The sequence below is a fragment of the Sminthopsis crassicaudata genome, chromosome 2 (assembly GCF_048593235.1).
Source record: "Sminthopsis crassicaudata isolate SCR6 chromosome 2, ASM4859323v1, whole genome shotgun sequence".
NCBI lineage: Eukaryota > Metazoa > Chordata > Mammalia > Dasyuromorphia > Dasyuridae > Sminthopsis > Sminthopsis crassicaudata.
The window spans coordinates 176,759,866-176,774,657 of record NC_133618.1 but is presented as its reverse complement, the minus strand read 5'-3'; the positions used below and the strand labels follow the sequence as shown (position 1 = coordinate 176,774,657).

The 14,792-nt window shown below is 33.2% G+C and overlaps 1 protein-coding gene across 2 annotated transcripts in view; it reads left to right on the top strand.

Moving 5' to 3' along the window:
- CHGB (chromogranin B) overlaps positions 1–14,792 on the top strand; it is a 53,870-nt gene that overhangs the window by 24,794 nt on the left and 14,284 nt on the right. Inside the window, exons 1-2 of one of the 2 annotated variants that reach the window (XM_074287907.1) lie at positions 7,286–7,412; positions 7,543–7,657. In XM_074287907.1, coding sequence (XP_074144008.1) covers positions 7,609–7,657 — 49 coding nt within the window. In that variant the 5' untranslated portion in view covers positions 7,286–7,412; positions 7,543–7,608. Of the gene's footprint in view, positions 1–7,285; positions 7,413–7,542; positions 7,658–14,792 lie in introns of those variants that run through there. The other variant, XM_074287908.1, reaches the window with a different exon arrangement.

Sequence of the window (14,792 nt, the reverse complement as noted above, 5' to 3'; positions counted from 1 at the left end):
CACTCACCAGGAAAAACAGTAAAGCAGATCTGGATGCCCTGAGGGGTGAAAGTAAAAGTGAAAGATTTCAATACACAAAAGTAGAAAGGTTCTGCAGGAAGAAGAAAGCTCTAGTGTAGGCTGCCAGTTCCTTTTGGGGAAAAAGGAGTAGAGCGAGGATTCTAGGAAAATGAGAGTAGGTCAGAAAATTCCCTCATAAATAAAATAAAATTGCACCTCCCAGTGAATATAGCCTGGTGAATACAGACCAGTAAAAAACAAATTAGACTTGGGTCATAACAGCGGTCTTCCTGCCTCAACCAGAGAAGTCCAGAAGAAAGACCCAAGGACTAAAGTTTGGTGAGGATGAAGTGTAAACATGTTTAGGCTAGTTTCACTGAAACAACAAACAAAGAGCCCTGAGGAGCTAGATGCTTTTGGGGATAGCCTCAGCCCAAACCACAGGAACTTTCCCCTCCAGAACAGTGAGGGGAATCGGGGATCTGAGTCCAGGAAGATTTAACCTCTGTGGATAAGGAACACCAGGCCCATCTGTCCTGCTGAGAATGGGCCCTGGGTGAGAAGGAACCACTTCTGGTGAATGTAGAAGCAGTGGGATAGGGAAGTTGCCAGCTTTGGGCACTTACAGGAGAGTGAAGTTTCATCTTTGGTTTGAGATTCCAGGTCAGAGGGGAGAACTGAAGTGAAGTCAAAAGCACTATCTCTCCCATCCCAGGACTAGTGGTAATTACACTAAAAAGTTCTTATTAAAAACAAACAAACAACTCTACCATAAAAAGTTATTCTTTGAATAGGGAAGAATAAGTTCACCTTCAGAGGATATTGAGATTAAAAAAAAAAAAGCTATACTACTCCAAAGAGTAATGTTAAATGGTTACCAACCCCAAATGAATTCATGGAAGAACTCAAAAAGACTTTAAAAATCAAATGAGAGAGATTGAAGAAAAACTAAAAATAAAACCAGAACAAGCCAAGAAAAAGAAGATTATGAAAAGAAAGCTAATCAACTAAACAAGTAAATCCAGAGTCTTAAAGCAGAAAATAACTCTTTGAAAATTAAAAGTGAGCCCGGGGAAGCCAGTGAAATTATAAGAGACAAATAATAAAACAAAAAAGAATGGGAAAAAAAGAAAAGTGAGACATTTCATTTAAAAAAAAAAAAGATTCTGGAGAATCAATCAAGAAGAAAAAAAATATAAAAAGAATTGGACTACCAAAAAAAAAAAAAAACACCCAATCACGATTTAATAATACAAGAAATTAAAGAAAATTGTCCCAAAATATTAGAACAAGAGGGGAAAGGATAAATAAAAAAAATCCATCAATCATCACCTCTAATAAATCCTATAAGGAAAACATATAGAAACATCATTGCTAAATTTAAAAAAACAACAACAACAACAAAAAAAAAAAAAAAAAAAAAAAAAAAAAAAACCAAACCCACCCAGATCAAAGAGAAAAATTTTAAAGTCCAAACAACAAAACTAATTTAAATATGCTGCAGCTACCCTTAGGTTTGCACAAGATTTATAAGTAGCTATAGTAAAAGGCCACATTCTAAAATACTATATATCAAAAATAAAAAACAAAACAAAACAAAACAAAAAAAACACTAGAATTGTTACCAAAAACAATATAGCAGAATTAAATGTGATATCGAGTATAATATGAGGCTGAAAGGCCAAACCATCTTGGAAAAGGTAAAAATAGTAATTATGCTATAGGAATGAGATGTGAAAGCAAGAACTGACACAGAGGCATTAGGTAGGGGCTGATGGGCTCTAAAAACCTATTCTCATTCGAAATAGGTTAAATAGGGAACAGTAAAGTAAATGTATAAAAAACAAGGAGGGAGGGAATAGGATAAGGTGAGGTATTGAAAGATGTATAGATTAACAAGCATGGGATAAGGTTTGTGGATTAATGTGAATGGGATAAAAAGGATAAGGAAAGGTGGTGGGAGAAGATAATGGAGAAATCCATGGTAGGAGTAATCAGGGAAGCCATAAAGGGAAGAGAAGCAGTGGGAAGTTAAATAATAACAAGACAAGTTAACAGGTAGAAGTAAAATAAAAGAATTAGTAGGGATAGAAAATAAGAGATATACACAAATACAATAACAATTATCAGGAGTAGAATTTATTAGAAAGAATGGCAAGGGTAATAATTCTTTATCTCACACAAAGTCAAACTTTAAAAAGATTCAGTGAAGAAACAAATCTATATTATGTCAGTTATATGTCAACCATATTAATATTGTTTTAGATGTAGGTATATGTATGTACATATGTATATCTATAAATATTAAATGTATGTATATATAGAGATGTATGTATATAGTTATATATTATGCATATAATGTACACATATATATGCGTAGGTGTGTGTATGTATATATATGGGAAGGAGGAAAAGGGAGGAAAATAAAGTAAAAAGAACATTCTGTCAGAAGAGGAACAACTTAAGATTTAGCCATAGATTAAATAAAAGACTTCTTCTCCTCTGAAGGAAAGGACTTCAATTAAGAATGATTCCCAGAGAAGGGGTAATCTCAGTGTACCAGATGAAAGTAAGGAATGGGTTGAACTAGGGGCTCTAATTTGGTTTGAGTCCTCAGAAATAGGAGGTGCATGCAAAGGAAAGACTGCCATAATTAAGAAAGGGAGTTGGGGGGGGTGGAAGAAGTGTAAGAAAAGAGTTACTTCTTGATCTGATCCCCAGAATAGGGAAGACTTAGAACTCATCCCCTAAATAAAACTTTTATAAAAATTAGATATGACAGATTTTTATATGACACATAATTACTGAATAGGTATAGGAGGGAGTATATTATGAGAAATTTCAATGAATTTCAAATTGTGCGTATAACCTTTGCAAAAATAAGTCCTATATTAGGATATTAAAACTTTACAAAGAAATGAAAAAAAAAGTTGAAATATTAAACACATCTCTTACTAACCACAATACAATTAAAAATATTTTTAAAAATCTAAAAAGTACTAAAAAATAAACTAGAGAATAAGTAATTTTAATCTTTCAGAATTGGTGGTTCAAGGAACAAATCATGGAAATTACACATAATTTCTTTAAACATAATGATAACAATGAGACTAAAATCTTTACTAGAATTTTTGGGATGTAGCCAAAGCAGTCTTTAGAAAAAAAAAATTTATATCTCTAACCATTTTCTTTAACAATAAAGAGAAAGAACAGATTAGTTATTTGAATTGGTCATTCAAATAAAAAAAAACACACCTAGAAAGTCAACAATTGAAATCCCTCAAATAAATACCAAAACTGAAATTCTTAAAATCAAGGAAGAGATTAGCAAAAGTGAAAGTAAAACAACAATAATGAATCACTAAATAGAACCAGAAGATATTTTTTAAAATAGATTAACCACAAGAAAATTTGATTAAAAATAATAGAGAAGACCAATATGAAAAATAAAAAGGAAAAATCACAAGAAATGAAAGAATAAGAAATATTAATAGAAACTATTTTGCCCAGTTATGTTCCAATAGAGCTTCAACTTAAGTAGCCTAAATAAACATTTATAAAAATATAAATTAACTAGATTAACAAAACAAGAAATAGAGAATTTAATCACTCCCAGAAAAAAGAAATTGAACAAGCCATACATGAACCCCAAAAGAAAAAAAAAACTTCATCATGAGATGGATTCATAGGAATTAATTTTAATATATATAAACTTTTTGGAGAAATAACAAAAGAAAGGATTCTAACAAATTCCTCGCATGACATATATGTGTGTGTATGTATGTGTGTATTATTCAGCAAATGAATCGCTGAATAATTTGTGGGATTTGAATATTATGTGCTATATGAAATTAGGAGAAAAGATGGAGACATAGACACATTTGTATGTTTTTATGCAGAGTGAAATGAAGAGGATCAGAAAAAAAATTTTGTTTTAACATCAACACTATAAAAATGAATGATTCTGAATTACTTAAGAATGTTTAACAACTAAATGATCAGGATTCCAGATGACTGAAAAAAAGAATGCTATCCACCTCTTGACAGAAATAGAATTAATATGATGAATAAGAGACATATTTTGTAGTTATGACTCAGATAGAAATTTGTTTAATTATGCCTATGTGATTCAATAATTCTCTCTCTTCTTTTTGGGGGGGATGGAAGAAAATAGGAATGGGGAGAATAGTAATGCCTGATAACTTATTCATTAGTTTTCTTATACCATTTTTTCATCTTTCTTTTAGATATTTGTTACAAAGTTTGGTTTTATTGGGTAGAGAGGAAGGATATATTAAAAATTAAAATAATATAAAAAGACAGTGTTACATACTGAAATTTGTGCACTTAAGAATAGTAGTGTTGTTTCTCTTTTTAAAATTGTCATTGGGTTTTTTTTTTTTAATATGGCAATTATTTTTTCAATATACCCTTCCCTCCCACTTAACCCTCCACAGCTAAAAAGCAAAACATCAGAGCAAAACTCAGTAGCAAAGTAATTGTGTTCAAATGTGTATCTAGTATTAACTCCCTAATCAATTGATTAAAAAATTTTGTACCTCCAGGGGATTAACTGAAAGACAAATGTGTCACTCTTTATCTCAAAGATATTAAACCTGGTTCCTCTAACCTCCAAAGTCGCAATATTTCTCCCCTTCATTATTGACATTTTTTGTCCTTTTGTTCATTTTGTACAAAATCCATTTTCATTTGAAGAAAGTCAATTCATCAGTCCTGCAGATAACCCTTTCAGGAATTGTCCATTTGTTTTCAGATGGAATACTGAAAAAGTTTGTTCATTAAAAATTGTTTCAATCACTACTTCACTGGTCAAATATAAACTTTAATCAACATGTCAATATATATAGAGAGAGTAACAAGTGTGTTATGATTCACAAACTGAATGTATCAAATTGCATGGAAGTGTTGATTGAAATGATCCAAAGTAAATTTGGCACTGAGTAAATTTGATCACTGAGTTTCATAGCCAAAAATATCCATATGATAACTAGATTTTGATTATCATCAAATATACTTTCTTGTTTAACAAGTCAGATTTTTCACACTTTTATAAGAATAATGTGAACATACTTTGCATGAAGAGCAAATCTTTTTAATTATAAGAGATAAAATACTATTTCTGTCTGCTTCAGGTGCACTGAATTCTCTAGCAGTTCATTTTAAAGATAGTAATTGTAATAGGCCATGTTACTAATTGGCAGGGAAAAAATCCAAATATTCTCCTGTTGCTAAGGCAGTTCTCACAGAAATCAAATGTGAAATCTTTTGTCTCCATTAGGAAATACTGAAAGATATCTATTTTTCCCTTTTAATCTTCTTTAATATTTCCTACCATTTACAGCAAAATCTGCAACTTGAATCAGAGTTGTATAGAGAATGGTCTATGTTGAGAATGCAAGCCCTAAATCATTGAGAAGAAAGATTGTCTTTCACAAATCTATGTAAATATTTCTTCTGTTTTTTAAACTGATCAGTTGAAAACACTTTTAAATATTTCCTGCCCCATGAATATAGTCTTGTCATCCACTTATGAATATACTAGGTGCACATTTAGTCTGAGAAATAAAAGAAAGAACTTGGTATCCCAGGCATTCAGGTGAAAGAAAGAAGAAACTTTAATTGTGGAATCTTGAGGCAGCAAGAATAGAAGGAATTTATTGGGCAGAAGAAGATGAAATATGAATTCAGTCCTTTTTTGAGGCTGAAATTTCAGAGGTTTGTGTGAAGTGAATTAATGAATTTTAAAGAGCAGTTATAATTCCAGTGAGGTTTCATCAATAGAAGAAATGCTTCATATAAATCACAACTGGAAGAAAGGGCAGAGCTTATTCAAAACATTCCTTTTTGATCTTCATTGTTTTATATTTATAGCATATATCTTTTTAAATGGATCACTTGATATTAAGTTCAGTATTTAAATAATCAGTGGAAGAGGTCTAGGTGAAATAACTTGGTTTAGAGGTCAAACAAAAATAAATTTATAATCCAACCTCTGTGAAAACAATTAGACCCCCTTAAACTCAGGAATGCAAATGCTTCTCTACAATTCTACATATTAATATTCCTTCCCTGAAAGGACACATTAAGGTGAAGGCCCAATTATACGTTTTCAGCCTCTTTAATAAGTTTTACATTATAAATGAAGACTTTAGAATGTTCCTTTCTTCTGATGAAAGGCACATACTTGTAGAATCACATTGCAAATGTTCCATTGAGGAGATATTAGTTTGGGATAAATAAAGTGAGAAAGGATGAACATTTGTCATTTCTTCCAAGGAAAGTCTTTCATAACACCAGGGACCTGGAGTAAACTTTAGAAGATATCTAATCCAACTCTTTCATTTTAAGGATGAAGAAACTAAGGCCCAAGTTCACACAGGCAGTAAATGTTTAGAAGAAGGGTTGTGAATATAAGTCCTCTCACTCAAGAGCCAGTTTCTCTCTATTCTCTATTCTCCTTTTATGAGCTGTATGGCAGAAATCCAATCCTATCCCAATTGTAAAAAAAAAAAAAAATGTAAAAAAACCCCATATTAACTCAGAATTAATTTGGCTATGTTTTAATATGAAAAACAATTCTTTTATATTGAGAAAAATATCTATCTCCATATGAACAGGAGAAACTCAAGGATCACCCAGCTGGTGACTATTAACCAGAAGATGATTTTCACTTTAGCTCTGCAGTAATTATTGAATATCAGAGGGTTGCAGTAACAACATGGTTTCCTGTAATTCTTTAGTAAAGTCTTTGAACGAGATCTTTATACAACCTAGGAAACTTAATCTTGGAAGATTATTATTGGCTGCTTTGTTTTTCTTTTAAAAACAATCTTTTTTCTCCACCTTTTATATGCTTCCCTATTCCCATCTTTCTTCTTTAGCAACACTTTTATACCATAAAGCAAACACTGATTAATATACAGACATCTAAACACATCCACTATGGCCATATATGCATGCATTTCTATATAGTAAAAACACATGCATACATTTGGAGGCAACTTCATGAAACCCCTGAAGAAGACTATTGTCTTTTTGGAGGTCAAGATACAAAAAGGAAGGCTTGTCGTAAGATCCTCCCTCCTTAATCAAATCTGGATCACATTTCTTCATTTATTGCTTTCTTTCCTTCAGCTTCCAGCTCCCGAATCCCAGGAAGTAAGCGTCTGGGCTGGTTGAAGTTTCTGCCTCATTGCGGTGATTTCCCCTCCCTCCAATATGTCTCTCCTCCCCCTCCCTCTCCTCTCCGTCCCTCCTCCCAGACACTTCTTTCTGGGCTAGTCGTGACGCAGGAGGACTGAACTAAGGTCCCCGCCTCTCGGTTGAATCTCAGCTCTTGCTGTCTGCCCCCTCCTGGCCTTTCCGCCCCCATTTATCCCTTTTAAATAGAGGTAGAGCTGCTGCTTCTTTACACTCTGCGGTGAACCTAGGGTGTGGTGGTAGAGCAGCTCTTTCCTGAGCCCTCTACTGCTGCAGTTGTCTCCGAGCTCAGCTAATACTTCCTTTTCTCTTCTTCTCCAGGTTCTTCTCCACTAACTACCCCGCCACTAGCCTGCACAAGTCTCTGGTCCTCAGCGATCAAGGACCATGCGGCCCTTAATATTGCTCAGTCTACTGGGAGCCATGGCTCTAGGAGGTGAGTTGAGCAGGGGAATCAATTCAGCACCACGGATAGCTCTTTATTTGTTTTGCTATTCCCTCTCGTCCGGCAGTACTTCTATCATTTCCATTACAGTCATGGATTTAATCTTGGAAGGACTGGGGTGGGGGGTTGGGGAGAAGGACGTGTGTGGCAGGATAAGGATCAGAATTAGGATGTGTGAAGAGTTTTCTCCCTCTTTTGTGGGGCTTCCTCTGTTCTCCAGCGTCTCTTTGGTAATTCCTGTACAACCTTCTTGCTTTTCCCTTGTTTCTCCCTCCTGATTCAGTTTTGGGGAAGTTTGGGGGGGGTCTTCCTGGCCTAATATGGGGAGTATGTAACTTTTCTACTACCCATTTTGGGTAAGAAAGAGTATCAAAAAGATGCCAATTTGATTTTACTTCCAAAACATCTATCCCAAAGAATAACCTAATATGGGTTAAGGTGATGGGGTTGGTGAAGAGAGAAAAAAATCTGAAGTGTGTGTGTGTGTGTGTGTGTGTGTGTGTGTGTGTGTGTGTGTGTGTGATAGAGCGAGTGAACGAAGTCACTTCTTAAATCTATGGCTCTTAGTCTAGATGTAAATTTAAGGTAGAGTATCTTAAATTGCTTATCTAACTTCTGACAAAGATATATATCCAAAAAGATATGGGAGTATATACAAAGTAGTGCTAGTTAGGCATTTGTTTCTTGTATTTTACTATGAATACAAAAATATAGTAAAATGTGTGCCTTGTTTATATTTATATATTTGTGTATTCATGCATATAGCACATATATAATCAATTTTTCTGTGTATATATACTTCATTCTCTGTGGTAGTGTTTTCCTACACAATTCAATCAGTTTCAGTTAGCTAATAATAGAAATTCCTAATGGTGTTTTTTTCAACTTCATATCCTGGGAGGAGGGGTAGAACCAAGTAGGTGAGGACAATGGAAAAAAAATGAAAGAATAAATCTTAGATAGAGTTCTTATACCCCTTTTGGAAATGAAATTGAAGCTTATAAGTATCTGGAAGTTTCTGTTTTTGCCTGTGTGCTTCAGATTGAATAAGTTATCTTTCAAAATAATTCTCAGAAAAAAAAGTCCTTCCATAGGACTCTAAAATTTTTGAATTAGTGAAAATCTCTTCAGGTGAATTTACTATATTTCTCCCTTTTATGATGTAGAAATGAATTAAACCTATTTTTCAAAATTTGTACTCAAGAACTACACCATCTGTCAGGTTTGAAGTTTTTTTCCCTCTTACTATGTTTGTAGCAGTCATTTAATAAATGTTTGTTGAATTGTAATTTGTTACTGAAACTACAGTATGTTAATTAATCTCTTACCTAAAGAAGTCATAGTGGATAGGACAATCTTCTCAGAGATTCTCAGGTCTCAGAGACTGGGTGAAATTCCTGCCTCTGATACTTACTGTCAGTGTGACTCTGATTACATAAGCTATGTAAATTACTTTGCATATTTAAAACACTTGTGCATTATATAAAGCATTTAAAACAATATAAATGTTAGTTATCGATTATCTTTTCAACTTAAGCAACTCTCTTAAGGCAGGAAGTGCTGAACATTTGTTGATTTGCATTCATAGGGAAGTTAATTTAGCACCTGTACTGGTTAGTTCTGGGAGCTAGACAAAGAAAAAGAATTCTCACCACTTGGATAGACTACTGTCAATGGCTCTAGAGTTCTGTAATTTGACTGTAATTTTTTTACTATTTTTTGTTTGACTGTAATTACTAAATTCAAAATTTAGACACAAAATTAGAGTCAAGAATAAGATCTACTATATTGCTATACCTTTGGAAGATTATTATTTATATAATTCTTATGAGATAATTTAATCAAATACATTTCTATTCAGCAATAGATATTGCTGAAGTAATATAGAGTCTTTTGTGTTCAAAACATTTTGAGGAATTGTTAATGATAAAAGGCTAAGGTCCTTATAAATATCTTCCTGTAGACAACAAAGACACATTATGACATTTATAAAGATTGTTTAACTTTTATCATTTAATCACAAAATATTTATAACAATTTTCTTTTCTGTGAAAATACTTTAACAAAATGAAAATGTGAAATTCAGAGTTTACTATCACAGACTTAGGAGGACCTTGAAAAGGCCATCTAATTTTATCATTGTGTTAATGAGATATCTTATGAAGGGGACTTATTAAATTCCCACAATAATCAGTATTGTTCCAGTGACTTTTTTGTTCATGGTATAGGCACATTCTAATTGGCACTGTCAGCAACATAGATAATCTTCAATATTTTCATCCTACAATAAAATTAAAGTGAGATTGAGAACATTTATGATGGCAGGCCCCAGTTTTGAATCATAAGAAATTCCTTTTATACACAATTCTAAAGTTAATTTACCATCAGCATATTTAATTTATAAGCTGATCATTTAGTTTTCCCTTTTTTGGAAGTTTTGTGAGTATTACTTTATGCAAAAGTAAACTAATTAAAAGCATTGGCATAACATGAAAGAAACTACCTTATGAGACCTAGAAATAACTTGATTGTTTGATGTTACATATGTTACTTATAGAAGAAAACTAATAGCAATTAGCATGTCACAGAATGAAGCTTTGGATTTCATAGGCAAAACTAATATGCTTACTTTCACAAGCATAGAGCTTCTGGTCTAATTACAAAGGATCAAATGAAAAGATGGGATCTCAGTTCCATAAAAATGAATTGTTCTGCAAAATAAGCAATTGAAAAATTAATATCAAGCTGCAGTTTGTTGCAATAGAAAAGAACACATTTTCACCCACCCAAATATATTGGGTATTATTACTTTGGCACCTTCTGAGGTTGATGAAAGCAATTCAGGGACACTGGCTGCAGAGTATTTTACACTTTTGTGTAAAAAGAATACATTAAAAAATACCAGAGTCGGGGACAGGTTAGTTCTAGCAAGATTTCAATAGATAATTTTACAATTCATTAAGAGAGCAGTCATCTTGAAGCTTTAGAAGTCTTTCATTCCAAAGAATTTTACAGATTTCTCATCTGGGAAAAGTCAGCTACACAGAGGAATAGTCTTAGGAGATAGTCATTCCCGGGATGAAATTAAAATAGCTTGTAAACCTCTCTCCAGAGAGACTACATAGAAATGGAAGAAAATTAAAAATAAGTCCAATATATTGAAATTTGAGCATTTAATAAACTTGCCTAAATTTCCTTTCCTAGCTTGAATTTTCATGAACTTCACTATTCCAAGTAACTCTTGTGTTATGAAACTTGGACTTCTTTGGCTATTGTATAAAGGATAAAAGTGATCTAAGTCACTTTGCTTTGACTGGAATAATGGGCTTAAGATCACAACCATTAAGCATTCATCTTGGCAAAAAAAAAGGGGAATAGAAATGATAATTTTTTTCTCTGTTAATTCCTATCATATTAGTATATATAAAGATAAGGTTAACAGCTGAGTGGAAAAAAAGTTTACAGGGTAGTAATAACCCATGATTGTTATTGTTGTTTTACTAGATTATAAACTTAAGAATTTTTAAACACTTTTGAGTTTTGTTCTCTCTTCCTCCCATTAATTTGTGACCTACTCATTACACTGTTCTTGTCTTAGCTTCTCTGTCTTTGATATGGAATTCTGGGAGAACTGTGGTGATTCTAGCACGTGGAGGTGAAATTTTCTAGTGAAAGGGACTTTAAAAGGACCAAGTAAAATTATAAAGTTTTAAGAGCTAAGGGACTTTGTAAAGTCAATCAAAAAACACTTATGCACTTATCATGTGCGTGGCATTAAGCAATGATAAAAACAAATTGAAACATCTCAAGGCATTTAAGATAGCAATATTTAGAACTTCAAATGATTGGAATGAAGATTAAAATTTTATTGTCTTAAAAATGATCATCATCAATCCATCAACAAGCATTGGTTAAGCACTGTGCTAAGCACTGTCCTAGATGCTAAGGATATAAACATAAAGAATGAAGTTATTTCTGTTTTTAGCATAAATTCTAAAAGGGGAGGCAAGAAGTACACATATAAGTAAATCCCAAATAAAACAGAAATAAATTTAAAAGTCATTCCAGAGGAGGGTGCTGATGGTTGGAGAAATCAGGAAAGGCTTCATGTGGAAGATGTTGACAAGAATAAATTCTGAAGGACCATGGGTTTTATGGGGATGAGGTGAAAAGTCAATGTATCTCAGGCATGAGGGATAACTAATGCAAAAGTACAATGACAGGAAATGGAGTGTCATATATAAGGGGCAGAAAGAAAGCCATTTTGGTGTGATCACAAAGTATGAGAGGGGAAAAATATACAATGAAGTTAGAAAGAAAGACAGGCTGGGATCAGCTTATGAAAAACTTAAAACTTTTATTCTTAAGGTAATAGAGAATCACCAGAATTTGAGTAGGAGAATGGCATGGCATATATGAGCTTAAGAAAAAAAATCACTTTGGCAGTATATATGGATGATGTATTGGTGAGAAGAAAAAATGTCAGCAAGGAAGGTTGCTGCAATAATCTAGATAAGAAATGATGAGAGCTTGAATCAAACTTAAGACTTTATTAGTTTAAAATAGAGGAGATGATAAAATACAAGAAATGATTTAGAGATAAAAACAGCAAGAAATACTAACTAATTGGATATATAGATGAAAGCAAGTGAGGAGTCAAGAATAATATCATGATTATGAATCTGAGAGACTGAAAGAATGGTGATTTGACAAAAATAAAGGTTTGGAAAAGGGATAGATGTGGGAGAGAACCTGAGGCCTCTTTTACATATGTTGAATTGGAGATGTTTCCAGGGCATCCATTTTGAAATATCTAATAATTACATAGTGATTCATGACTGAAACTCAGGTGAGAGACAAAGGCTGGAATTATAGATATGTGAATTATTTGCACGGGAATGATAAACCCATAGGAGCTAAATTTGATGACACCTCTGATAAAGATTATAGAGAATAAAGGATCAAAGACTGATCAAAGGAAAATGTAAAGTGACCACCCAGATAGGAAGAAAACCAGGCAAAGTTGTCATGAAAACCAGAGAGGAGATAATCTTAGTAATGTCAAAATGAAGTAGACAACTCAAAAAGGATAAAGACTAAACTCATTGGTAAGTTTGGAGAAAACAATGTCAATTGAATGCTGAATCTTGAAATTAGATTGCAAGGGCTTGAGGTAGGAAAGAGAGGAGAGGAAGTGGAGGCAATAAGTATAGATAGCTTTTTTAGGAGTTTGAATGAGAAAGCAGAGATGTTGTAGCTTGAGGGTATAACAGTTTGGAAATATATTTTAAATATTGCTGGAGTAGAAGGGCAGAAGAGAAATTATATATACATATTGTGATACATTCAGACTGAGCTACTAATTCAACAGATTTTATTAATATTTATACAGACATCTTTAAACAGCTGTGTGACTCCAACTTTGGTTTATTTTCCTAATTCCTAGGATGATAATGTTGACAAAGCCAACTTTCCTAGGTTTTCCCAATTTAAATGCCTGGAGTCATACAAGTAGAAATACATACACACATACACACATATACGTGCACGTACAGACATACACAAATTTATTTACATGTATTTACACTTTCAAGGAGGAGTGATCTGCTCCTTTTTTAGGAGCTAATTCCATTTGGGGAGAGTTCTGGCATATATGTGCATGTGTTGTTCAGTCATTTCAGTTGTATCTTATTCATCATTTTAAACCTCTTTTAGGGTTTCTTAGCAGATACTGAAATGGTTTTTCATTTCTTTCTCTAGCTCATTTTACAGATAGGGAAACCGAGGCAATTAAGATTAAATGATTTGTTCAGAGTCACATAGCTAGTAAATGCCTGAAGTCAGATTTGAACTCAGGAAGATGAGTCTTGCTCTCTCCAGGCCCTGATTTCTATCCGTGGCACCACCCAGCTGCCGCAATTCAATAAGCATTTATTAATCACTTCCTCTTATTTTATAGATGAGAAAACTGAGACCCTAAGAAGTTAATCACTTTGCCCAAGCTCACACAGAAGTCAGTAGCAGAACAGTTCATGTTCTCAAAGTGTATATTGTCTAAATGGAGAAAATGACATTTCACAAATTAAGTATGATGTGAAGCAGAATGTGTTATTTTTATAAGTGTGATACTCCAGGAAATGTGAAACTTTTATTCACATTCACATGAAAATATCTTTTCCCAAATTCCTGGCCGTCTTTCAGACAAATGATTTCAGAATGAATCACCCACATTGGGAAGTAAGGGAAGTAAGAAAACAATTCTGCCAGCTCCATTATGTATCAACATGTGCAGAGCTCTGCAATCTAGATATAAAATTGCCTGAGTCAGATTCAGGTTAATAACACTTATACTTCTGCCTATTGGCAACCACATAAAATGGAACTGTTGACATTTATTGTCTGCAAGATAAATTTCTCAAAGAAGCTGCCCAACATAATAGGAACTGGCTTGACTAGAGTAGAGCAGACTTGCAAATAATTAAAAAACTAATTACCAATTGCTCTCCCTCAAAAAAAAAATCTGAGCAATTCAACTCCTTCTTGAAGTCTATATAAGTCATAAAGCTCATGAAATCATTAAGTAGGTCATAACTCACTACTGGCATCCTTTGGAGATTGTGGATAATTTATTTCTCCATACTTCATTCTCTCCCTACTGAGAATTTCTTATTCTTTTCTTGGGCAGTTCTTATTGGCTCCTCAGGTATCAAAACAGGGATGTTATGAGCTTTTCATCCCAGTAAATAGAAAAGTGGGCCAAACAGAAAAGGGGATTGGAGCTCTTAATTCTGCTTCTGACTCAGGCACTGAAAATAACATTTTTCCCCATTCACCTTCCCTGTATCTTAGCTTTTATAACTAAAATGGAGGAGAATGTTCTTTGCAGGTCAATGAATTAAAATGCATTTATTAAGCATTTACTATATCCCAGGAACTTTTCTATTTACTAAACTATAAATACAAAAATAGGAATAGATAAATAGAAGTATATAGATAATATCCAGATAAATTGATAAATAACAGTATATGTAGCATGATTTTACATGTATATACATATTTATGTCTCAAAGTGGTGGTTATCATGGAGTAGGGTGGGGAGAGAAGGCAAAAATGTTTAAAAAGTTAC